General features: G+C 46.4%; 7 protein-coding genes across 7 annotated transcripts; 2 read left to right on the top strand and 5 right to left on the bottom strand.

The window, feature by feature from the left end:
• Positions 1-3,735: 3,735 nt before the first annotated feature.
• Positions 3,736-4,478, bottom strand: SERLADRAFT_386716 (uncharacterized protein; the record flags this gene model as incomplete). Its single annotated transcript, XM_007317249.1, has 3 exons — positions 3,736-3,857; positions 3,923-4,071; positions 4,165-4,478. The coding sequence occupies 3 exons, from the start codon at positions 4,319-4,321 to the stop codon at positions 3,801-3,803; spliced, it is 363 nt and encodes a 120-aa protein (XP_007317311.1).
• Positions 4,479-4,587: 109 nt separating this feature from the next.
• SERLADRAFT_386718 (putative asparaginase) lies at positions 4,588-6,475 on the bottom strand (the record flags this gene model as incomplete). The annotated part of the gene is made up of 6 exons (XM_007317250.1): positions 4,588-4,772; positions 4,827-4,956; positions 5,059-5,209; positions 5,273-5,902; positions 5,967-6,019; positions 6,081-6,475. The coding sequence occupies 5 exons, from the start codon at positions 6,358-6,360 to the stop codon at positions 4,853-4,855; spliced, it is 1,218 nt and encodes a 405-aa protein (XP_007317312.1).
• Positions 6,476-6,736: 261 nt separating this feature from the next.
• SERLADRAFT_448190 (uncharacterized protein) lies at positions 6,737-8,478 on the bottom strand (the record flags this gene model as incomplete). Its single annotated transcript, XM_007317251.1, has 3 exons — positions 6,737-7,117; positions 7,184-8,195; positions 8,294-8,478. 3 exons carry the CDS (start codon positions 8,476-8,478, stop codon positions 6,737-6,739), a joined length of 1,578 nt encoding a protein of 525 aa, XP_007317313.1.
• A 323-nt stretch (positions 8,479-8,801) lies between these two features.
• On the top strand, positions 8,802-10,143 carry SERLADRAFT_436951 (glycosyltransferase family 76 protein; the record flags this gene model as incomplete). Its single annotated transcript, XM_007317252.1, has 2 exons — positions 8,802-9,491; positions 9,550-10,143. The coding sequence occupies 2 exons, from the start codon at positions 8,802-8,804 to the stop codon at positions 10,141-10,143; spliced, it is 1,284 nt and encodes a 427-aa protein (XP_007317314.1).
• A 76-nt stretch (positions 10,144-10,219) lies between these two features.
• On the bottom strand, positions 10,220-20,269 carry SERLADRAFT_448192 (uncharacterized protein; the record flags this gene model as incomplete). The annotated part of the gene is made up of 42 exons (XM_007317253.1): positions 10,220-10,678; positions 10,737-11,001; positions 11,061-11,293; positions 11,350-11,438; positions 11,497-11,710; positions 11,769-11,965; positions 12,015-12,264; positions 12,316-12,501; positions 12,550-12,809; positions 12,866-12,928; positions 12,981-13,222; positions 13,276-13,348; positions 13,401-13,447; positions 13,496-13,591; positions 13,645-13,745; positions 13,800-13,843; positions 13,900-13,994; positions 14,050-14,090; positions 14,148-14,698; positions 14,751-14,793; positions 14,849-14,876; positions 15,092-15,702; positions 15,762-16,016; positions 16,068-16,222; positions 16,341-16,395; positions 16,446-16,651; positions 16,756-16,799; positions 16,852-16,981; positions 17,032-17,114; positions 17,167-17,545; positions 17,598-17,732; positions 17,784-17,838; positions 17,894-17,997; positions 18,053-18,100; positions 18,155-18,370; positions 18,426-18,555; positions 18,610-18,701; positions 18,757-19,090; positions 19,144-19,234; positions 19,287-19,395; positions 19,453-19,768; positions 20,024-20,269. 42 exons carry the CDS (start codon positions 20,267-20,269, stop codon positions 10,616-10,618), a joined length of 6,975 nt encoding a protein of 2,324 aa, XP_007317315.1.
• A 1,419-nt stretch (positions 20,270-21,688) lies between these two features.
• SERLADRAFT_464988 (uncharacterized protein) lies at positions 21,689-22,800 on the top strand (the record flags this gene model as incomplete). The annotated part of the gene is made up of 2 exons (XM_007317254.1): positions 21,689-22,259; positions 22,316-22,800. 2 exons carry the CDS (start codon positions 21,949-21,951, stop codon positions 22,347-22,349), a joined length of 345 nt encoding a protein of 114 aa, XP_007317316.1.
• A 429-nt stretch (positions 22,801-23,229) lies between these two features.
• On the bottom strand, positions 23,230-24,270 carry SERLADRAFT_436953 (uncharacterized protein; the record flags this gene model as incomplete). Its single annotated transcript, XM_007317255.1, has 1 exon — positions 23,230-24,270. The coding sequence occupies one exon, from the start codon at positions 24,268-24,270 to the stop codon at positions 23,230-23,232; it is 1,041 nt and encodes a 346-aa protein (XP_007317317.1).
• Positions 24,271-24,672: the final 402 nt, after the last annotated feature.

A 24,672-nucleotide genomic window follows, 5' to 3' on the forward strand; every position in this document is an offset into this window, starting at 1 on the left:
GATTGCCATTGCCAACCACGCTAATGCCTTGATTTCTGTAGGAGCTTATGTTCATATCAATTTCAGCGTCGGTCAACTAAACTTTCGCCATCCTTTCATCGCCTTCTTTAACAGCTAGCCACAGCAGTGTCAAGTCATAATTATCTTTCCCTTTGACACAGAAGTTTTTGGATGCCCACATAAAGAACAACCATGCCAATTCTCTGTGATAAAGGGCACAGAACGAGTGTGAAATTTGCATGTAGATGTCGGTGTCAAGCGGATGCAGTGCAACGTCTTCCCTCGAGAACAGGTACCGAACGCGTGATGCATGATGAAGGTGGTCCCTTGAGCTGACATCCACCTCGTGCCGTAATAACAGCAGTTTAACGACGTCCAGATGCCTCTCCTGGACAGCATATGAAAGTGGCGTCCGACCACCTTCATCCTTAGAGTCGACATCCACTTCGTGTCTTGCCAACAGTAATTTAACAACGCCAATGTTCCCTCCTTGAGCTGCATATGAAAGGGGTGTTCGACCACCGTTATTCTTCGAATTGACATCGACATCGTCCCTTGCCAAAAGCAATTCAATGACATCAGCGTTCCCTTCCTGAGCTGCATAGGAGAGCGGTGTTCGACCATTCCGATCCTTCGAGTTGACATCCACGTCATATCTTGTCAAGAGCAGTTTTATGACATCCGTGAATCCCCTTTCCATTGCGTATGAGAGTGGTGCGTGGCCATGGTCATCCTTCATATTCACATCGACCTCACTCCTCGTCAACATTGATTGAACGATATCCGTGAATCCCCCCTCAGCTGCAAGTGAGAGGGGCGTTCGACCTTCCCGATCCTTCGAGTTCAAGTCCGCGTCACGTCTTGTCAACAGCAGCTTCACGACTTCCTCGTACCCGAGTATGGCTGCGATCGAGAGTGATGTCTGACCAAACTTTTCTTTTGAATTGACATTATGGCCTCGATCGAGCAGTAGTTGTACCACGGCTACATGCCCACTTCCTGCGGCGACGTGTAGCGGCATCAAACCGTTGCTAGTTCTTTGGTCTCCATTATCGCCATCTTTCAACCGATAATCAATGGTTTGAGCTAGACCAAAAAAGGCACACAAATGCAACGCTGAACCTCCCTTGCCAAAATAAAAATCATAGCCTATCGTTTGAAAAGCATTTGCAACTCTCTTGTCACAGCTTAAGAATTCTTGTATCATCGCCTGATTTGTCTCCTCGACAGGCCCACGCGCGTGATGGGCCCAATAGTCTATGGCATAATTGAGAAACCCATCTTTGTCGTTCGAGCGTTGGCCGCCCGGCAGGGACAACACTCCTAGGCATATATTGGTGATTTCTGCATGAGGATTTGGGAAAGGCCACCCTTCATATTTCTCAAAATATTCCTGTGCAGTGTAATCTTATGATGCCTAATAAGCGTCTGCCATGCATTGGACTATGAGGCAAGATACTCACGAACAAATAGAAACGACCTAGCAATGGAATGTGCTGGTTTTGTGGCCATGACTAGGCCAGCGCAGATATCCATGATAAAGGTCTCATCCACTAGATCATCGTCCTTGATATAGGGATGATCAGACGAAAAGGCTACGGCTTCTTGAAGTTCCCTAGTAGTCAGAGGTCGTAAGGCAGAAGCGATCAACATGATGGTCTTCAAAGCGAGTAATCGACGCTCCTCGTCCAATGTGTTGATACGTTTCATTGTGTCATCATAAGCATCATTAATGCCCTGTGGTAGACGGTCGAGGGCGTCCAGAACACCACGGGCTGTGAGCTTACATGCTAATGAATCCAGATGCAAGCGACATAGCAAAAACCTTGGTTGGTATTGTAAGACAATAAGTAAACATAATAATAAAGGCACTCACATGCCCTGCGCTTTTTTTGGAAGATATTTGATAATTTTTTGTTTTACGTGGGGATGTTTATCCAGGAGTCTATTCAATTGTGTAAGGTGACTCCCTGAGCGAATGCGACCATCGATATACTTGCACATATCATCTTCACGTGCGCGAATATCCATCCGTTCGTTGTTATAAAGAGCTGCCCCAATGGTGGGAATGTCACGAGAAGTAACCAATAAGCTTCCTCCTAGAGATTGGAGACTATGGAGAAGCTCAGCGCGACGGTTGTCCTCGGAAACCTCGTCCAGAGCGTCGGCGACAACGAAAACTTGAGAAAACTCAGTGATCTCCTTCCTTAAGGTATTGCGAACTTCCGACAGAGTTGGCCTGACATGCCTTTCTAGATGAGACTTGTATTCGGTTTTGACGCGCTCAAAGGTAGGAGGAAAATCTTGGACTAGTTGCTTCAAGAGGCTTGCTACGAGATTATAAACCGTCTGCGTTGATTGGTCTTTATAATTGCAATAGATATAGACCACTGCAACATTATTGCATTTGTGTTTCTTGACGAGGATATGTTTGATGATGTATGAGCTAAACGGTAGAATTATTGGTTTAAGGTAAAATGTGGCTACCTGCTGGTGGACTTACGCAAGGATAGTTTTCCCAGCGCCGGCTGTACAGCTCGCTCCATCAGGATATGAATATCGAGCATGATTTCATCGATGTACTTACGGATCCCAGGGCACCACAGGGTTTTTAGATCTCCTTTATGCCACCTCCGGAAGGTGTCGTCGTTGAGTATCCATTCACCCGTTCCCTCTCGCCGCATTTCGTTAACTTCGCTCTGCCTTTGAGGGAAATTCAGGGGACACAGCCAATCTGCGAGCCTCTGGCGTTCGCCATCTGAATAGTTGGGTGCATTAGCGTACAACATGATGAAGACAAGCAATAAAACTTCGTACCAACATCCTGCTGGTACTGATGGACGGTGGTGTTATTTATTCGAATATCACGGACTTGACCATTTACTTGAAAGCCCTGGTGGTGAACATCGTTGAAGTGACTATGGCGAGCATCAACAGTTTGGGACTGAGGTTGCGCCATGCATTGGCCATTGACACGCTCAGCCGAGTTTAAGATCGAGGAACCCGGAACATCCATGCTGTCTGAGTAGGTTTGAAAACGTGACTTGTCCTCGACACCTCGCGATGGGTGAAGATTGGTAAACTGGGATATATGGGTTGGAACGACAGTGGGGGTTGAACGCTACATATGATCAAAATGTCTCTTAAAAACTTGGGGGGATTTTCGAATTGCGCTCAGCCCTGAAACTCTCAAAGTCTGGGCACTTTGCAGGGTAATTAGACGCTGTTGGTTGAATACAAAAGGTAAAAATAAAAGACGCTGTCGGGCGCGCTGCGGACCTATACTTCATTACACGCACATTCTTGCTTGCGCCCAGAACCCTAAGTCCATGGCTTGTATAGCCTGACTAACGCAATCATTTTACCACAATATCTCTGATTCTAACACCCAGGGGGCCATATATCGCGGATTCGCAGCAGCACATACGTGTAGCGTTATGGTTGTCTACTTGGTAGTCGGTGTCAATGGAAGGACGTATTGGACAAAATAAAAACAAACAAGTGACGATCGAAACTCGCATAAGTTGTGTTACTTTGGACCCTGGACATGTTGGACTATGTCGATGCATTTATGAATAGCTCATATCTATAAAACTTAGAATAAAATTTTAAGCATCAATCTTGATGTATCTAGGGGCAGTTTCGTTCAGCACACCTTCTAGACATTCACCGCACTCCATCTTGCGATTTGTCGAGTATTGTTGCGTCACGCGAACGACGTCAGTCCGAAATCAAAATTAAATTGAGGCGTTGTGATAACTATACATTGTAGATCTTGCACAGATGATAGACGGCTAACATCAAGGTAATGGCGTGGCCATATTGATCGGCAAAATGACCAATTTCTCCTTGTCCCACTTTGAAAATTGGCCATGATTGGCCATGAACACTATGAAAGTACTGCTTGAACAATGAAACTTACCACGTTTGACTTGTAATAAATGTCCTCCTCCACAAGCTTCCGTGCAGCAGCGAGACTTTCAGCCTCGTATATCAATGCTGATCCGACCAACTTTTGGTTTGCCGCTTCAGCTTCAAGCGATTCAGGAGTGAGCAAACCACCGGCAACTTCTACAAGAAGAGAAAGAGAAGTGAGTAGAGAACACGACAAAAATGCCAGCGCTACTAAAGATCTTATGATATAGATGATAACTTTCAGCGTACTTATTATTCCCTGACCGATAAGGTTTCTAGCACCTTCTAAATGTCGTGATCTGACGGAAAGACGACGACTGAGGGCTTCTTGGTCGGTATAGTCGGGGGCCCATACCATGAATTTGTAAGTTTTTGAACCTGACGGCGAGTCGGACGTCGTAGACATGAGTCTCGAGAAATAGGGTGTAGATATTCGTCTTTGTATGGTGGCGAAGACTGGAGCTTGTCGAAGGAAAAAGTTGGATACAAGCATGAAATTGGATGGAATACCTTTCCAGTGAATCGGTGCAAGTAAACGATCGACGTGATCGACAGCACTCAGTCGGCTTTCTCCGAAAATGGATTTCAAACATTTTGCAGGGTAGCAATCCTTCACTCTGTCAGGCTCGAGATTGTTTTACGAGCAACGACAAGGGAAGAAATAGCAAAAAGAAAAGACAATTTATTTAATACCCTGGAATCAGATCACCTTATTTGTACAACTTGAAAGTCTCCACAAAAACCACAACAGTACAACACCCGACGGGAAAAGAAAAGTACACACTAGAAATCATTAGCACATACAAATCACCATCCCAACTTGAAAGAGTAGGTCCGCATATGAAAAATTCGTCATCCTGAAAACTCGGATGTCAAAGCTGGGAGATGGAACTCGCAGCATTATTACTCACTTATCCATTATGAACACTACCCAGCATTACAATGGTGATAGCTCGTCATCATCAAAGATGGCAGTCTTAGCTACACCATCTGGACGAATAACACCACGGTACATGCCGCTGCAGTTAAGTGGAAACGCGACTGTATCAAGGAAACGCGTTAGCGTATGAAAAAAAGAATATAAGGAGCTTTATAAAATCGGTCCGAATTTGAATTTGATGTAGAGGGCACGGAGGGACTTACCATTGCCGTCAATATCAAGCGCAATCACACCACCAAGCCCTCCATCTTGAAAAAGATCCTTGACGACACGATCTGCCGCCTTTCCAACAGGCTCGTGGAGAAATTGCATGCGACGGGCGATAGTAGATGCTGCAGCCTGTCGAATGAAGTACTAGCCCCGATTCAAATACGTCAACACAAATTTCCAGTATCGCTGATCCATAAGATGACTTACATCGCCATCGCCCGTACCTGAAACGCCGACACCTTGCGCTTTGCCTTTACCTCTAAAACGATTCCAGATCCGCTTCACCCATCCTCCCTTGCGATGCCATTCCTCTGCCCAGAAACCACACCCCATCACAGGGGTGTCTCCGACGCGTCCCACAAGCTTATTCGTGCGTCCACCAGTAGACGTGACTGCGGTGATGCAACCACGTACATCTAATGCGACAGCTCCAACTGTCCCTGTTGGCATTAAATCCAGCGGAGTCCATTTCTCATCCACCGATTCGACGTCTGTGGTCGAACCCGCAAGCGACTCCGGTGAATGGGGACGGGGGTATTGGACGGGTTCCTCCGGAAGACCGAGGCCACGTCTGTGTTCGCGCCAGCGCGCTTCCGTCCAAAAGTACGATGGGTCAACTATATCCACACCGAGGTGTTCTGCACCAAGGGTCTCTGCGGCACTACCAGAAAGCATGGGGTGAGGCGCGAGGTCTGGGGCGAGATAAAGAGCACGAGCGAGGTGGGAAGGGTTGCGTGCGCGGGTGAGAAGTGTAAGAGAGGTTCCACGACGTGAGGACGGGATCTGAGGGTGTGAAGATGGAGGTTTAGATACCATGAGAGAGGTTTCGAGCTCAATCTAGTTGAAAATAAGGATATAAGATGAAAGTCAAAATTGCATTGAGGTTTATAAGCGTTCACACCTTTCCAGCTACGTTGAAGACAGCACCCTTGCCTGAATTGAATAATGGACAATCTAGTTGAAGCAGCAGATAAGTGAGCATGATGAATTTGTGATTTCGAAGAAAAAAACCCACCTTCCATAGAAGCAACAGCAGCAACTGCCGCATCCATAGACTCCCCACCATTCTTCAGTACTTCATAGCCCTTCTTCAACGCCTCACTGAGAGCAGCCTTGTACATGGCCTGCTTTTCAGGAGTCGAACCCTCGCGTAACATAGTTCCCGCTCCTCCATGAATTATCAAAACGTACTTCGAGTCGTGCTTACTCTTGCGTTTAGGTTTCTTTTCTCTGTATTTTACATCGCTTTTGGGCTCCAGAGCCTGCGACGAGACCTGTTTTTCGTGAAGAGACATGATAGGACGACTTGAAGTCTGAGAAAGGAATGAATATAGATACGCGTCGACAGTCATTCTTTCGTAAAAGTTTCGTAAGACCTGCTTGCTTGTTGGGGGAGACTAAGAAAAGCCTGAGAGGCCATTCGTCCGCATCGCTGTCATCTCCCCGATGTTCCTCATGGTCAGGGCAAGATAACAGCACACGTGGACTGCAGGGAGTGTCGCGGACGGTGACAGGCTGTCCAAAATAGGAAGGCGTCGTGGTTCATAAATCGTTTGATGGCGGCCCATGCTTTCGACAGCGCAGTCTATGAGGAGATGAATTCATAGTTGTATGGACTTGGAGAGGATACAGCATATAACCAAATACAAAGTATTAGATGAAGATTGAAAATTAATGACTTGGCCCTTCTACGGCAGCTTTCAACCGTTGCCTCAGAGAGGTCCCCCTGTTACTACTACCCGAACTACCCCCTCCTTGAGGTTGGGATTGTGCCGGCGATTGCGCCCGAGCTGAAGGTTCCCGTTCATGGGATTGCTCACTTCCTTCCCTCTTCTCCTCTACTATACCCTCGCCTTCATATAACGGTGACGTATTTTCTAGCTCTCCGATAGACGAGGGAGAAAGTGAAAATGCAGAAAGAGCAGGTGATGTGACAGTGCTAGGGCTTGTCGGGTCAACAGTCCCATGAGCGACACCAAACTCGCCTGGTCCCACTGGTTCAATGACTTCACTCAAGACCGCTACGCGCGTCCAACGGCGATAGCGAGTATACTATGTATGAAGTATGTCAATCACTCGTAAATCTCCAATAAAAAATGCTGAATTTATGCCACTTACCTTACCCATCCCTCCTTTATTACTTAAACTTTCCCATTTATTATCTCCGTATACCCAGCCATCTGCATCAGTCGAAGGTTCTTCCTCTTCCACAGTCTCCAAAAATGACTCATCTGCATGTCTCTCCGTATTCCTCTCCCTTTCTGGGCTTCCACCAAGTCCACTGAAGCTCGGGCCTGCCGTCCCGCTCCCGCTTCTCTTTCGCGCAGCTCTCAACATCCTTACAGCAGTGCCGGCAGCATCTTCACCGATGTCCGTATCTCTCTCTTGCGGTGGAGACCTTTCAACTCTCCATGCCCCCTCTTGTCCCTCTCGCCTCACAACAACCCGCCACTCGGGCTCTTCCCAGGTCCATCGGGCCGTCCGGCGGATTCGCCCACCATGCCCATCAGAGACGTAAGCAGTGGTAGTTGAGGGAAGAGTAAACACCACAGGAGGCGGAACTGGTACTTGTGTATCATTGCACCAAGATGGACGCTCTCCAGGTAGAAGTGCAGCAGTCCAATCGAGAGCCATCCACCAACGCTGATTCTCGTATATAGTATACAGAAAACGGAGGCTAGGGGAGGGTTGAACGCTTGAATCCGCTGCGTCTCTGTTGGTGGAAGTTGCAGTATAGTACGATGGGGGATTGGGAGTCAATGGTGGGGGGAGAGGGACACCGGAGATAATGGAATATATGCGATAATAAGACCAACGTAGGTGGGCACTGCGAGCAAGAGAAGAGCGGGTGTGACTCGCCCATCCTGCACGATGAGTTATAACGAGCGTTCCCGCTATACCTAAGCAAACTTGGAGTGGGACAAAGTAGGTGATAAGGAGGTATGGAGGGTAGAGAATCAAGCACATGCGAAGGAGAACACCAGGAGCGGGGGGCGATACGGGAAACGTAATGGAAGGAAGAAGAGCGTGTATGGCTGTAAGATCAGCGAGTATAGATTGCAGAGTTTTTTCAGTTATCGGACGAGAACCATGTGATACACGAGTTCGAGATGGATGATGCGTCCAATGTCTGATACCCAATGTGAAGAGCACACCTATTGGTAGAAAGTATCTACACCGTTATCGAAAGAGATCAGTAAGCACACAATAAATGGAATATAAACATACTTGAGCATAGGCTCGGAAAGCAAGCAAAAAGCCCACCACGCAGCAAGCGCCAGCCAACTTTCATCCCATTTTGATTTCCAGCTGACCACTTCAGCTATACGCCTAGCGACATAGATATACGGTGCGAGCGCTACGAGCTCTGTAGTAAGTGCCGGTGGTACAACGTTGATAAAGTCGACCAGCATTGGGGTTGAGCCTGTAGGCGAAAAGATGGTGGACGCTGTGGCAGGACTAGGAGAGGCTGGCTGTTGCATCTTCTGCAATTTCTTTGGCTTCAGGCTTTGTGAATCAGAAACTCCACGGGCATGAGTTGGCATACAGGTTCGCTGTTTTTCGATAGCGAGCTCGACGACGACGATAGTGACGGCGGGAAGAGAGCACGATGGTCGTGAGCGCTGGAGCGTGCGACGAAGGCGCGTGTTTTTCGCTCCTTTCGCTGTACCGCATAATGCAAGCTTTTTTCCCTTTTTCTTTTAGCTCGTCGTTTGCATAGGACGTCCACATTGAAATGTCCCCGTCGTCGTATTCAACAGCGAGACACCTTCGCATCTTACTGGTTGGAACGTTTCTGAGCCGACTATACACATGCATCCTCATCGTGCTCTCAGCATCGTTTCTGCCGCTCTTTGACTCTTCACCGACAATCTTGCTTGGAAACTCATGGCAGTCCTCGTTTCTCCGCTGGGATGCATTTTATTTCACTCACATCGCCGAGAATGGTTATGTCTACGAGCATGAATGGGCATTCTTCCCTGGAATACCACTTCTAATGCGCTTTGCTTCACAGTTCCTTACAGGCCTTACCGTTCATGGCGATGTTTCTTCAGATTTAACTACGAGTTTGGAATGGACCATGTTGCTACAGGGAGGTGCGCTAGCTGCCCTAGCATGCGATTCGACGCGTACGCTCTATCATTTATCTCTCCATCACCTTGGCTCCCCCTCTCTCGCATTTGTCTCTGCAGCTCTTTCTTTACTGCCCAGCAGTCCTGCAGCCTTGAGATTTGCAGCATACACTGAGCCGATCTTCACCTTCATGTCGTACAGAGGCATGCTATACTGCACCAGGTCCCAGTGGCTCTTTGCTTCTGCGTGCTTCGCGTTCGCGAGTGTATGTCGCTCCAACGGAGTGATGCTGAGTGGGTTCATCGTCTGGGGCATGTTGGTTGAACCATTCTTAAATGGACAATATGAAAAGGTAGTGGTTTTCCTACTATCGTTCTACCCGTGCATCTTCCTGGCTAACTATACTTCAGCTCTCCTTCACCCACATACTCTATACCATCCTCCTCACCGCATTGCCCATCCTCCCATTCATCTACCATAACTACATGGCATACCTCGCGTTCTGCAGCACCACTGCACAGCCTGCGGAATGGTGCACACGTCGTTTCCCATCCATCTATGCTCATGTTCAAGATAAATATTGGAATGTCGGGTTCCTACGCTATTGGACTTTTCAACAACTACCAAACTTTATCATATCTCTCCCTGTCCTCTTAATCATCTACATATTCGCCTTCAACTATTTCTCTGCTCTTCCTACCGTCTTAACCTCTTTCCCTCTGCTTTCTCATACCCGCGCTCCAAAACCAAAACCGCGGTCACCCTTCCTCTCCTCAAGGCTACTTCCCCACGTATTGTATGCGACGCTCCTCACGCTCATTTTAACATTTTCTGCCCACACCCAAATTGCCCTGCGCACCCTCCCCGCGGTCCCAGTAACTTACTGGTCAGCTGCTTGGCTCCTCCTTGAACGACCAATGTTGGGCAAGGCATGGGTTGCGTGGAGTATGGTGTGGGGTTCCCTGAGTGCTGTTCTATGGGGCGTATTCTTACCTCCGGCGTGAGCAGCAAAGCCAAAATTACTCCATAGTCGACCAATCGCAAACGCATGTCTTTTCTCTCACATATCAGGGATATTCCATATAATGCATGCTATTTTTATTCAACTGCTACTACATAAAGGTAAGAAGAGTGTCGCTCGCCGTAGCATATAATCATCTCATGAATGAGTTCTGAAGGTAAGGAAAATAATAACGAAAAACAACAGTGGTATACCATGAACACACGAGATGGATGGAAAACACGAAGTAATATAAGGCGAACAGTCGAAGAAAGCAGTAAAAAGAATGGTTCGCAACAAAAAAAAACGCACAAGTGAATAAGAAATTAAGTCACAGTATTATACCGAAAGAAAGTCACATTTCACAAAACAAAGCGGTGATATGTGCGAGACAATGTATCCGTCTTGATCATGAGTTTGGGACTTTACATATAGTAACTACGGGGATATCAAAGAGACTGTGACGGTATCAGTGACTATAGTCCAAGTCCTTTCTGAGAAGATGTCGACGTTGGGGATGCAGGGGAAGAGGTGACGTGCTTTAGATAGATCGGTGAGTCAGCCCACTCTTTCCCAAAATCGGTTGGGTGAACTTACTGTGCTTGACCCTCCCGAAGATACGGAGCTACTTGAAGAAGGGCTCGAGGTGGTAGATCCATGCGCTACAGATGACGACGACGATCCACTTGCTGATGCTGACGACGACCCAGAACTAGAGGGAATCGAGCCTGAAGGCGACGCCGCCGCCGAAGATGCTGCTACCTGCAGGCCGGGGAGTGTAATGCCTTCAAGCTGGTACGTTGTCGGGACATTTAACTGAGTCAAGTGTAACCAGGGAATTTCGTATCCACCTTGACCCATCCTATAGTTCGATTGAAGTGTCAGGTTTGTTAGGGTACAGCACAGGACAAATATACTTGCCTAGTCGTAGCAACCGCATAGACATCCAGATAATCCAACACGGTGATTGGCAGTGAAGCTAAGGCACCCTGAGTAAGCTTCACGTTACCGAACATACCACTGTTGACAGTTTGGCCTGGTGGAACAACGAAATTGCTGAACGGTTGATCGAAGTGCGCATATGTCAAGCCGTTGAGACCTGCATCTGATTGGACAAACTCTATGACAAGGTCTGCTCCGAGAGGATTATAAATCTGGAAGTAAATATAATGAGTGCCCTGGATACATGGGGGGCAAATAAGAAATTTACATCAAAGCTGATGGAAATTTCATTTGTCAGAACACTTTCGAGTGTGATCTCAGCAGTAATGTGTGTGATAATTGGGGGAAGGTTGAGGCCTAGTTTACGCATCGCTGTGTCAGTCTAAGACGTAGATGAAAAATCTATAAGTATTACCTGTGATACTAGTGGATAACTGCAGGCCTTCAAGAGCAGGCTGCAATGATGCATAGGGTGTACTTGCGGCATCTCCTTTGATGGTAAGTGGCAAAACATCTGCGCTTTGGAGGAAGCTCGTGAGGAAGCCCTGTGCCGTAGTATCGTTTGCATTGGCTGGTTCATAACGGAACTGAGTAGGAACAATATTCTGCCCAGGTGCCAAATTGAAAGGCTTGAAAGACATAAATCATAAGGACATCGGCAGAAAGACATGCATATATTCCACTTACGTCTATTGCAGCCCTACCAACCATGACGTTGTTGTAGTAAACAGGAAGTGCGATATTGTTTGTCTCCAAAGATACGTTGGATGGGTTGTTGAGCGTTGTTGTAAGCGGTGCAACGACATATTCGCTCCCACCAGTACCGCCACTTCCAGTGATTGAGACGTTGCTAAGAGAAGCAGTACCTCCAAAGGCATTGATACCTGAAACACAAATGTAGCTTTCTTCCACCCATTACCACAAAACACGTACCTGCGAGGCTCGACTGGACGTCGAAAGCAATACCGGATATTGGCACATTTCCGATGTTCGTTTTTGCCGTGACATTGGCCGTACCCTTCAGTTCTAACGCAGCCGAGGATTTATCAGTTACTTCAGCAAACATGGCTTCAAACGCTCCATTATTAAGGGACTGGAGTGGGACGTTCTGGAAACTGATCGGTAAGGTAGCTAAGTTGCCTGTGGAAACACCTCCAGCTGCGTTCGAGGTAGGAAGGTTCAGCTATCAACCCAAGTCAGTGCCCCTGGTATTCTGTTTTAGCTATTTGCATACCTGAGCTACATCAGTGCCTCCGGAGCCGAGGATCATATTGACAGTGGATTGCACAACTTGAAGTGAAAATCCGAAAGGATTCTTATATTCTGCTGTTGTATGTTGGGAGCCAGAAAGTGGTGCAAACGCCTCGTCCTGATTTTGCATGGTGACACTCAGATCCGATAGAGAAATGGATTGGATGATCTGGAGCAAGCTTAGTTCAGTGCACCACTGTGCTGGTTATAAACTCACAGTATACTTCTGCCCGGGTAAATTGACATCTAGAGTCAAACTCTGGAAGGCTGTACTAAGCCAGGTAACAGCTCCACTAGTTCCTGGAGGTTGTACTGACACGCCCTTGACGCTAAGAGTGATATTGTCCGCGGCAAGATACTCTGAGAAGAGTTTCCCGATGGTGTCGAGACCTGAACCACTTTGGGGTACCATTTGTCCACTAAGCGATGAGTTGACCTGAGACATGGGGGGAAGGAATAGATTAGTTCCGGTGAGGGCTACGTCAAAATTAAATTAGATAGGTAAGTGTTGCAATGGAATTACAATTACTTACGTCCAACCAGCGTGTTCTCGAAATAAGCATCAAAGCCGACAGTCCCAAGGTCAATACCAAGCTCTGTATAATAACGTTGATTTATATGTAGTATCAAATATCAACCACAACGTACGAGCAGGGGAAGGAATGAGCGCATCCGTCTGGATTGTAATTCCTCCAGCAGGATCATCTGAAGGAAGCTGGAAGTTACTGATAGTGACACCAGGAAGACCATTGAAAGCGTTGAGGGTGATGTTTTTCGTCAACGAGACATTATCGAAGATCGTGCCAAGAGCAGTAAGTCTGAGCTTTGTGGTAGAAATAGTCCAGTCGAAGCTCGGATTATGCATGATATACGTCGCATAAGCAGTAAATCTAACAATAGGAAGTTGTGAGCTGCATCGACCTTGGCATTTGTTTCTACTTACTGAGCTTGGTCAGTGATTGTTAATGTACCCTGCGTCTGATAATTGGGCACCCCAGTATTTGCAGCAGCACACACTAGCAGCAAATTAGCAGATATAATAATTTCCGATATAGTAAGAAAGCTCACCAGGTGGAAGTGAGATTGTAGCAATATCATGACCTTGCCAGGTGACTCTACAACAGTATATCAGATATTATTCATATATAGATATGCTTACTCACGTTACTGGTTCGACAAACTCGATTAACGCATCCAGAGGGCCTACATTTGTGAGGGAACCTTGCAGAGAGAGACTGAATCCGCCATTGGTAATATTACTGAGAGAAACAAATCGGTATATTGGGGAGGAAAAATCATGCGAATCTCATACGTGATATTTGCCTCGGTGAATTTCAGGTCAGCACCGTTGACAAGATCCTGGGCAACAGGTGCTGCAACTGCTCCGATCAGGTAGAGTGCCGTGTTGTCGGTCTAGAGACAGATGCTAAGAGCTCAAGTCGCTGAAGGGATGGAATAAATACTCACAATAGCTGCCACGTTAGTCTGATTAAAAGTCAATTGAGTAGCATCTAGAAAGCAAACTCAGTATCTGACAGACATATGTATATATGATCAAACCGCGAACAATCGTCCAATTTCACTGAAGAATCGACCGCCAGAGTGACCTGGAGGTCCTTCATCGCATCTAGAATCGCATCGTTGATATCAAATTGATTTCCGCTGAAATATGGTTATGTAAGAATGATGCGGCTAACAAATATAACGTGTTAGTCACCTAACACAAGTTGGGGCACTTGTGTCTACCGAGGTGTTCACCTAAAGCAAAGTGTTTGACAGTCAATACTAATTAACAGCTTGGTTGACTAGACTTACTGGAGGATGATAGCTAGGGTTCGACGTGACAAGTCCAAATAATTCCGGTAAAGGTCCAAGATTGACATTATTCTGTTGAGCAGCAATGGTGATTAGATCGATGATAGTGATTGGATCCATATTGAAATTGAATGGCAATGAAGGCGATGTGATATTGCTATGGCCATCAGCATGAATGGGATCTGAGGAGCGATCAACATGTTCAATGGCACCCAAGGTCAAATTGTGGAAAGTTGCAGTAGCAGTGACTTCAAGTAGATTGATGCTAGCAGTGAAGGGATTATTGAGCGTGAATGTGGTAGATGCGATACCAGTTTGAACTATATCCGTGGGGAACTCGAGAGAAGCGCTTCCGATAAGGTTCTGATGTAACGCGGGAATCGTAACTGGCGACAATTTCACTTCAGAAAGTGCTTCCTGCAAAGACTCGATTGGCGTAGAGTCCACGGAACCTGCAATGGTTGTACTAGAGTCGATTCCCTGTAAGTAGTTTTCAAGGAGCATTTGGCCAGCTGCAGTTTGCGCACTACCCTGAGGTGAGAAATGCACATCTATGCATATAGTGAGTGGTGAGAAAACCCCTACAGATTACGATGTGCATACCAGTAGCATAGGATTCGTTCCCGGGCGTAATTATCAATCCGCTCTAGAGGCAAAGTAAAGTCAGTCAGTCAGCATTGCCACTACATGAGCTAACATACGATGTCAGCAGAACCAATGGTCTGATCCCTACATCATAAATGTGAACAGGATGTTTTATGATTAGAGAATTTATCCATACTGGAATTGCAAGGAAAATGAGACGTCCCCAGTGCCTGAAATAATCAATTATAGATCGCAAGAGACGATGATATCCGACTTCTAGCTCACCTATTGTCAGGTTACTAAAAGCGTGATGAGATACATGAATTATTTGTGTCAAGACGAAACGAGTAAATCCTTACCTGGGATTGAACAACGCAGTGTCTACCGTGATAAGTAGATAATCAGTGTATCCATGATTCACGTCCAAGTTGGCTACAGAGACAGGTTTGGAGTCCAACCCTTGCAATCCCTCTATTGACGACTGGACGGAAAACTCGATATCGGTTAGAGACAAGACACCAATGGCAGTGGAGGCATCAGCATTAGCTGCGCCCGAAAGGGAAAGGTTTTGCGTCTGTCCCATAGTTGTAGCGGCAAGGAAGTCCTGGAAAGCCTTATGCTGATCGGAAAACACGGCAAAGGGCACATTGTCGAATGTAAGATGGATTATCCTTGTTTCCACATCAGTAGTGCTCGGAGCCCAGGGAAGGACAAGTTCAGCAAATGATTGTCCATTGTAACCGGTGGTGATGTTTTGCTCTAATGACGTGATGTCAACAGGGAAGGCGAAAGGCAGAGCGAACGCTGCCGTAGTCGCATTACTACTGGTCATCGGACCGTATTCAGTTCCTTGCGTGAAGAGAAGTTCGAGTTGCTGAAGATCGATTGACTGAATGATGTTGAGCTTGCCCTGGTTCGGTAAACTTGTCTCCACTTGCAAGACCTGAATTCCTTCGTTGAGCCAGGTCACCTAAACATCAATGTTAGACACTGTTCAATATAAACCACATATATATGTGTATCACGCACATCAGTGGGACCAGCACTAACGCCCTGAACTACAACGTTACTATCCAATCCGTGGATGAAGTTGTTGAAGACGGAGGAGACGGTAGCAAGACCTTCAGAAGAGTTTTGCGGGATGAGACGACCGACCAATGGCAACGATGAACTGGAGTTCGGAGCAAGCGTAACAGATGATGTGGATGCAACAGGAGCGATGCTTACACCACCAGCGTAAGTATTGAATGCGATGGAACTTAATTCAATTCCGACTTGAGAAGGCTGTCAATATAGATAAGCTTCATGGAAAGCGGATTTTCGGAACACGCTTACATTAGTTACCGTGGACTGAATCGTCAAATGGACTCCACCAGCAGGATCGTTCGAAGGCAGATCAAAGGAGTTGATTGTGACGCCATTCTTGAGACCATTGAAAGCTTTCAGGGTTACCGACTTGGTGGGCATCGAGATTCCCGAAACTTGGATACCTGAATGGTTGTCAGTACAGCTACAAAAGCCAAGTTCCCCAAGCACGAACCGAGAGCTGATACTATAGAAAAAAAGTTGCGTCAGAACTATAAAGGCTGATTACTTGGCATTACTCACCTGTGAGATTTTCGCCTGTGATATCCCAATCAAACGATTCTTCCGTCAGTAGTACCTGCAAGTCACGTTAGTTAGATTGAAAGAACCTAAAAATACTATGACAACCTTTGTGAAGTTGGTTAGAAGGTCAAGATCAGCAACCTCGAATGTGGATTCCACATTCAAAGTGGCACCGACATCTCCCACGATGTTGACGTCCTGCATCTTGAGAGAACCTAAAGGCTGACCCGACCACGATACAGTCAGACCAGACCCAAAAGATATAGTCGCGTCGACTATGCTGCTTGTAAATATATGAAAGAAAATTACACCTGTAACACCTACATGGTCCGGCGTTGGTTATGCTTCCATTCAACTGGGTTACTATGAAATTGATAAGTCGATGGTGTTCTTAGTTAAAGCAGAATATTCTTACCGAAAGAGGTTTGCTGGGGGCTGCTGATCATAACTGTTTCGATACTAACGAACTAGGTGAATAAAAACTTAACATGGACAAGGATATGGATTTTACCCCAACACAGTTCCAGTCACAATCTTTTGGACAATTGGCTGAGCCAATATTGGCAAAATAAGGTCTAAAGTGCTATCAGTGCTGATAGGGACATCTTGCTGTGTGTAGTTTAAAGTCGTCTGATATTCGCCTACAAGGCATGAGAATAGATTGGCAAAAGGCAGCAATATCAGGCTGTACCTATAGTGACTTCGGAAGAGAGTTGAACGTCTGAGCGAAGTTGCTTGAAAGCTTGCTGAACGAACGATGGTAAATTAAATCCACTACCTGACCGTGTGAGCACGTTGGTGTATCGTGATTAATCAAGATCCTCACGTATAGATGTTATCTCGACGTTCTGATTGGTTGTTTGGCGGTGTAGAATCAGCATTCGTAGCAGTCAAGTATTGAATGCCTCCAAGCTGAACCACCCCATCTAACGGCGCAGGGTTTAAACCCGCTTCGACTGCTAGGACACGTGTCAAAGTAAACAAAGTTGCTGGATCGAAGTTCATATCCAGATCAAGAGCAGGCGATGTCGTCGTCGACTTTCCTGCAGATGTGAAATTCGTTGCCGTGTCAATGGTACCCAGATTGAGACCATGAGAGGTAACAGTTGAGTAGATCTTCGTGATATCGAGTCCAGCTGTGAAAGGATTAGCAAGGCTCACTGTAACCTGGCTAATGTTGTTTTCGACACCAGTAGTCGGGAGGACTGCAGAAAACGATAAGGGGTCATTCAACGCAATGATAATTATGGCACGCACTTGTAAGGGCCCCTGTGGTTAGAAGGCTACTGTTCAAACCAGGAAGCGTTGTAGTGATATTGACGCTCTCGAAAGCTGGCAACAAAGAAGAGACTGCTGTGCTTCCACTGAATCCAGATATAGCGAGTTCCACATCTATGTATGGTTTGAGTTTCATCCAATTTATTTCTACAATTCAAGATATACCATTTCCACCAACAAATTGATTCAAGGTGTCAAGACCTTGGGGACTGTTATTGGGCTGGGGTATAACATGAGATCACAGAACATCTTTGGAAAATAACTGCCAGCGTTACCTCGAAGTTCGACGACGAAGTGAGAGAGTTGTTGCCCATGTTGAGGGTAAAATTGGGCATCAATGCGGTGCCAAGGACAGCACCCTCTCGTAGGAGTTGCAAAGCTACATGAAACGTAGTGGTTAGCACTTTGCCTTGAATATCTATCTACGTGCTTACTCAGATCGCCTGTTGCCAGATCAAGACTAGATGGGTTATAGATAGACACTAAGATATGGGATAAGTAATTGCTGCTTCTAATAAGAAAAAGAAATAATATACCGTCAATGGATAGATTGATCGCCTGTTGCGTTCCACCAACCACATCAACACTTGCGATTGTTGTGTATCCCTTTAATCCCTGTAAACCATACATAGTAGTGGAGACATTGACTTTGATCGGGTTGAGGGTGATCTGGCCGATACTCATGTTGGCAACAGCGCTAGAGTTGCCCACCAGTCGGAAATCAGTGGTCTGGGAGTCAGTGAGCTGAGTGTCTAGTGGTGATATGAAATCAGTTATGACTGTATTTTCTGATAGTGAACGACATACTGAACAAAGCAAAGTTGTTGTGATCTTCCGTTGAGCAGTTTAAGACACCATTTGCGATGGTTATATTTATCTGGCCCTGTGTATCTGTGGAGCTCAATACAGATATGGAAGACGTGGAAGCACCCAAAGGCTAAGAAGTTTTCAGCAACAACGCTAAGACATCTACATCTGGAAAGGACATTACCGTAGCAAGACCGGCAACTGTTGAACCATTGCTCATGATATTGAACTCGTTCTGGATTTGAGCAATCGAGAGACCAAAACCAAATGGTAATTCTGCACGTAACATTCGTCTCTATCACTTTAGAGCGAACCTCAGTGAAACACTCACTCATCGATGCCTGCACAGAGTTACTATCGGCCTGAGGCATCCATGCCGTATCAGCTGTAAAGCCAAGTGCTAAGCTTCCAATCTGAATGGACTGGATAGGATTGATCGGAGACGTCGATTTGAAGGGGACATTCAATGCCAAACTTTGTAATCCCTGGCTGAGCCACGAAATGGTACTCCCATCGCTTTGAAGTGTCGACTTTCCAGACGCGATGACGGGAGAATTGTCGAAGTTGATATAATTAGTGAACAATTCAGATACCACAGCTAAGTCGGAATCGGAAGTTTGTGGGACAAGACGGCCGTTTAGAGTAATATTGTTAGCGCCAGGATACTAGTCAAAGTTTAAACATTCTCTGTATAAAAAGAACACAAGACAAGGCTTACAAGATTGGTGTTCGTCCCTGTTCCCGTTCCAAGGTATACACCTTGGTATGCTAAATCGAATACAACAGTACCGAGATCCAGGGCAAAAGGACTTGATTGAAATAATCAGATACGACGTGATATAGAAAGTGATTTCACCTCACCTAGTGTTGTTCAACGACGTGACCGCAACAAAGTTTATACCACCATCTGGGCTGTCGCTTGGTAGCTGTAAGTCCTCTAAAACGACATTTCCAGAAAAGCTATTGATGCCTATAAGTTCGAAAATCAAGATACAGATCACAAATCATGCTTATCCGTTAGGCTTACCATTCAAAGTGATCTCCTTGTTGAAACTAATGCCATGGGCAACTGGGAACTTCAATGCCTGGACACGAAGATTGTAACTTTCCAATCTCCATGTAAAGTTTTGGTCGGTAATCATATGGGTCGCAAAGAGACCAAACGCGGCTTCATCCTGGATGTAGAATGTAGTCGTGTCGTTGATAGTAGCCCGCTTGTGTGAAGCGCTAAGTGGTGACAAGCTCATGTAACCCAGTGGAGTCTCGCTGGAGCCATTGATCCAAGTGACATTGACAGGCTGCGTGAAAGCGATGGAAGCTGAGAAAATTCCGGTATGCGATACCTTGGACAGAATTGTAAACACGTTTGAAAGGTGAAAATAAACGAAATTATACTCACTATTCCAGCCAGAGCCAGTTGGAAGCTAAGGCAGCTCAATGATGAGAGATGGTAGACATGTGTAGGAAAAGCAACACTCACGAGGAATTTTGTGCTTGAGAGATGGTCGCCTGATCAATGTTGAGAACAGAAACATTGACAACATGTTGCACGATAGCCCGGACAACAGGGAATAAGATAATAAACAGGAGGGCGATACCGAGGAGGGCGCCAATGATTCCAGTGATGATGAACCAGCGTCTTTTGTAAATGGGTGGACGAGGCGCAGCCGATGCTTGTGCATCGGGGGCAGCGTCGCCCTCTGTCTGCTGTTCTGGAGCTGTTCCACTACCTTCAACTGTCTCCCCTCCAACAGGTACTCCTGCTGCCGTGGTGCGTTGGACTGGGTCAGCGAAAGGATCCGCACGGTCTTCTGTGGTCTGAGCTCCCGCAGCGTCCGCGGCATTACCTTGAAGAAGATGAAGTCAAAAGTGCGAGAGACAGAAAGGAGAAAGAAGCTTACGCCTCAGCGATGCATTAGATTGAGTAACAAAGCTGTGATTGCTGTCCGTAAAGTTTTCATTGTAGATGCCGCTATTGCGCCTAGCCGGGGTAACTTCCTCCATGTCGCGAGCCCACAGTCGCTACGGGAGAGGTGATTATGGCTGAGACGCAGATACGAAAGAAAGTCTGGAAAGCGAAAGGAGAGGGAGACTAAGTAGGTACGTAAACAAGGAATGTTCGACCAAGTCTCCACAAGTACCGAGCCGGGACTGACGGGACATAACTTCTGGACCATTCTGCAAAAATACGAGTCTGGAGAACCAAGTTATGTCGGGTGCACATGGCACAACCACACTGGGGCAGATGGGGAGAGTCCGCGGCTACTGTCGACGCCACTGTGATTGATGGATCTCTGAGAAACTGTCACGAAAACCTAGATTGGCGACATATTGCATGACTTTTCTTCTGCGAAAAAAATGTTATATTGATGGCATGGCGTAAGGGACAAAATAAATAAGGCGACGGTTGCAATCGGCTTCTTAATTGTATCCGTCATGTAAACTCGCCCCCACATCGGATTTACTGAGGACCTTCCATTGCAGCGCCCAATGTTAAATGAATGTTATTAGTATGTGGTCATTATCGACGTCAGCTGTACGAAAGATTGTATAGGGAACATCCACTCACAAATTCTCGACTTCATTAGGCTATGCTGAATTGCATCCACTCAAAAATAATCATTATGATTATGCGCCCTGAAAATGTGAACGTTCGGTGTCGGTTCCTGTATTTTTGTCACTTGCAACATACACCAGTTGCCGATGCGGTCGCTAAGGATGGTGGCAGGACCCCAGATAGTACTTTTGGCTGGTGTCTGGAGGTAAATAACTCTGAGCCCAGGTGCTGGGTTCAGATAACTGACTTTACTCGTCAGCGAACCAGGATCTGGGTTGAATTATCAGCCGGTAATTCAATTCTTTCATTCCTCTAAACTTCCGTCCGTATTTGTTTAGATAGACTAACGGAATGTAGAGGAAACGTCACTTGACAGTACGGAACTCACGTAGTCATGTAAACAAGGCTAGATCCCGCACGACACATTAACGACGTTCTCCACTGGCAGGTTTATTCTGATGCGCCTGATGCTGACCCCATATTTGCATCGGGGTGAACCTTGGATTTGTGAGTGGCATCTGTCTGGACTGGGATCTTGGTAAAAACATGAAACGATTCATTTGTGTCGAGACGTGCACATGGTTCTTCCGGGGTCCTGAAGTGGCGTGGGAATTTTAGATATTTCTAAATTTGGATTGATATCATGATCGTCGTTGGTTCAGCGGCCTGATAGAAACTTGAAAAGTCTACCAAAGTCTACTTTTTTCTTGTTTTGTTTTTCCTTCAACCGCCCTGCATTGAGTTTTCTGTATACTAGTATACAATTAAGCTCACATGCACTCCAACACAAGGCACAATTTTTCCATCATCTAACGCAATGGTCTCAGAACTGTAATTCAAAGTCTCACCGCTATCAGTGTCTCCTGACCTTTGCGGCTGCAGACCTGCCAATCCCACTTATACATTCGGGGGAGACGTGTTTGGGGTCTGGAGTATTCTGGAGTACGGTATGTTTCCCCGCATTGAATGTGGAAAACAATATTGGGCACGTATATAATATGGCACACGGCACCGACGTGCAACTGGCTCGTGATATCCGCACTTTGTCTACTGCGACTCTACCGGTACTCTCTGTTTTGCCAGGCGCAAAATCACATGCTAGAGAAATACTATGTAAAGGATCTTTGGCTGACCCCCCAAGGTCATGCGACACCTCAGCTCCACGCTGGAAAAGGCTGCTTCACTCACACTATTCCTGTCATGTCTTCTATCACGTTGCTACGAGTACTTATCATAATAGTCCGTGTTACGTGGACTTCATCTGGTATAAAACGCTCGTAAGTGTTCTCAAGACTTTCGTTGTATCCTATCAGTGTTGATTGATATCTCCCAGAAGCATGTCACGCACTGATTATTTTCAACTTTAGTGATTGCCTTTCTCCTTCTACTTTTTCATGCCTTTCCCAGAGGAACGCCGCCAGCGCGATTCTGTGCGAAAACTCGGTCGTCCACATTGGTCTACTACGTCAGTTTTCTTTGACTGCGGAGTAATATCGTCATCTTCTCGCTATCCCACACCTTACGGTATTCGCTCTATCCTATTCCTGTTTATTGTTATTGGATGGATTTCACGAGCCTGAGCATCTGGACCCATTTCACTAACCTGGAGATGGTGCCTACAATGTGCTCCACTCCGTCATTCCCGTGATCATTCCCATCCGATTAGGATTGATCCTTTGTTAGTTACCATATCTGATGAAGTACTTCCATGAAACAGTTCGTAGCTCCATCATTCTCCACTTTGAGCAGTTGCTTGTACCGGATGCTTGCAAATACAGTATCCCCCAATCAAAATACTTGAGTCAATTCAAACGTGGTCTAATTTACAGTCAACGCTCGGAACATTCAAATTGCGTTTTAGAGTGTCGTAATACGGTGACTTCATGCGATGTCTTTCAACGGTTATATGGAGTTAGGGCCGCCTGCTTGAGTGTTTCATTCGTTTTTTTCAAGTTACCGTTATTTTCTACGGGAGACTTGTTCAGCATGCAGAATTACAAGCAATCTTAAAACTTATTCCGTGGCCAGGTATAGTGTACCCAGAAGTAGGATCAAGACGGATGCTCATGTAGTATGGTAAAGTAATGTTACATCAGTGGAAATGAGGTAGTGACGGCGATTATGCGCAAGCCAGATCCATGAGACCAACGATACAAAAAAAATACGAAAAATCAAAAAGCGAAATGCGACGAGAGAGGAAAATCCTGCCAATACAAATTCCTATGGTTTCGATATCTCTTTCGCAAGTTACTCCTTTCGCTGTCCACTATGTTCTTCCTTAGATTCTGCATCTTGTCCGATAGCCTCGTCACCTTTATCCAAACTCGTGCGCGTGGAGGCGACCTGTACTTTGACGCCTCCATCAGCAGGCTCAGCAGCAGGTAACTCATTGGGTTTATCAGCTTCTGTGGTTTCCTCATTCTTTTGCCTGGCTGCGACAGATACCGAAACCGAAGTGACAGTAGCTTCGCTAGCACTTGAGTCTCTCCGAAGCAGTGCTCCACGTGACCTGGTAGTCCTCCGTTCAGGCTTCTTCTCCTCGGGCGCTTCAGCAGCGCTGTCAGCTACACTGGGTGACCCGGTAGCTCGAACTACTGATTGGGGCGGAGAAATGTCTGAAGTGGGTGTGCGTGCAGTAGTAGATGTGGGGGCGGCTACAGCACCTCTGGGGTTTCGAGTTCGTTTGGCGGGATATGTCGCGTCGCCGTCATCTCCCTCCCTCCGCTTCCGCTTGTTCCCTCCACCACCATTGCGTCTTCGTCTTGGACTTTGTTTCTCTTTTGCCTCGAGCGTAGAAGTGTTTGCATTGGTAGCCTGAGAAATGGAATCGTTTGTTTCGTCAGCGTCGCGTACTTTCGCTGCAGGGCGACGCGCACGTCCGGAAGATCGACGATTAGCGTCATCAACCACAAGTGGGGCAGATAACCCAATAGTAGATGGATCAAGTTCTGGGAGAGAAAGTGCCAAACGTCCCAGTGGGTGATATAGAGGGAGTGAAGATCCCGTGGCAAACTTGTCCCTCTTCCTAGCTGAATGAGCTGTGCCCTTCCCCGACGACACCGGACGTACGGTGGAAGGAGGAGGGGGCATGCTAATTGGTTTCGGTGATGAAGATGATGAGCCATATCTAGAAGAGATTGTACGTGAGAATGAAGGCCTTGGCCCTTCAATGCGGAGTGTAGCGGGAACGTCTGCTGAAGGAGACTGGTAAGTGATTTTGGGCTTCCTTCGGATAGAAGAAATGACAGTGGTGGATAATGAGGATGTGGAGTTTTTTGAGTTGGGCATCGTGTTGGGAGCTGGCGGAGGTTTCTGGGTGGGTAATATGATTAAATCGCAGCTGTGAAAATGAAAACTGTGATCTACAAAAAACGATGATTAGTTACGCGTTTCATATGCTGGAAATGACCATACGTGTTGGAATGAGCGCCAAATATCGCTCAATGGTCTAGGAGTGGTGACGATCCAGACAAGAGTAGGGTTGTATGTCGAGGTTATCCACCCAAACTGCCCAAGAAATACGATTTGCAGGTTCAGGAATGATGTTTTCCGGGATTAGGCAAGAAAATCAGAATGCAAGACGGAATCTTGGTGATGAGACTCCTGAAAGGTTATTGAAGCTGGGGAACGCTTGTTGCAGAAGTAATACCATTGCATTCGCCGCTGCCAGTGGCTAACCGACGTCAAAGT

This window comes from Serpula lacrymans (assembly GCF_000218685.1).
Source record: "Serpula lacrymans var. lacrymans S7.9 unplaced genomic scaffold SERLAscaffold_6, whole genome shotgun sequence".
Lineage (NCBI taxonomy): Eukaryota > Fungi > Basidiomycota > Agaricomycetes > Boletales > Serpulaceae > Serpula > Serpula lacrymans.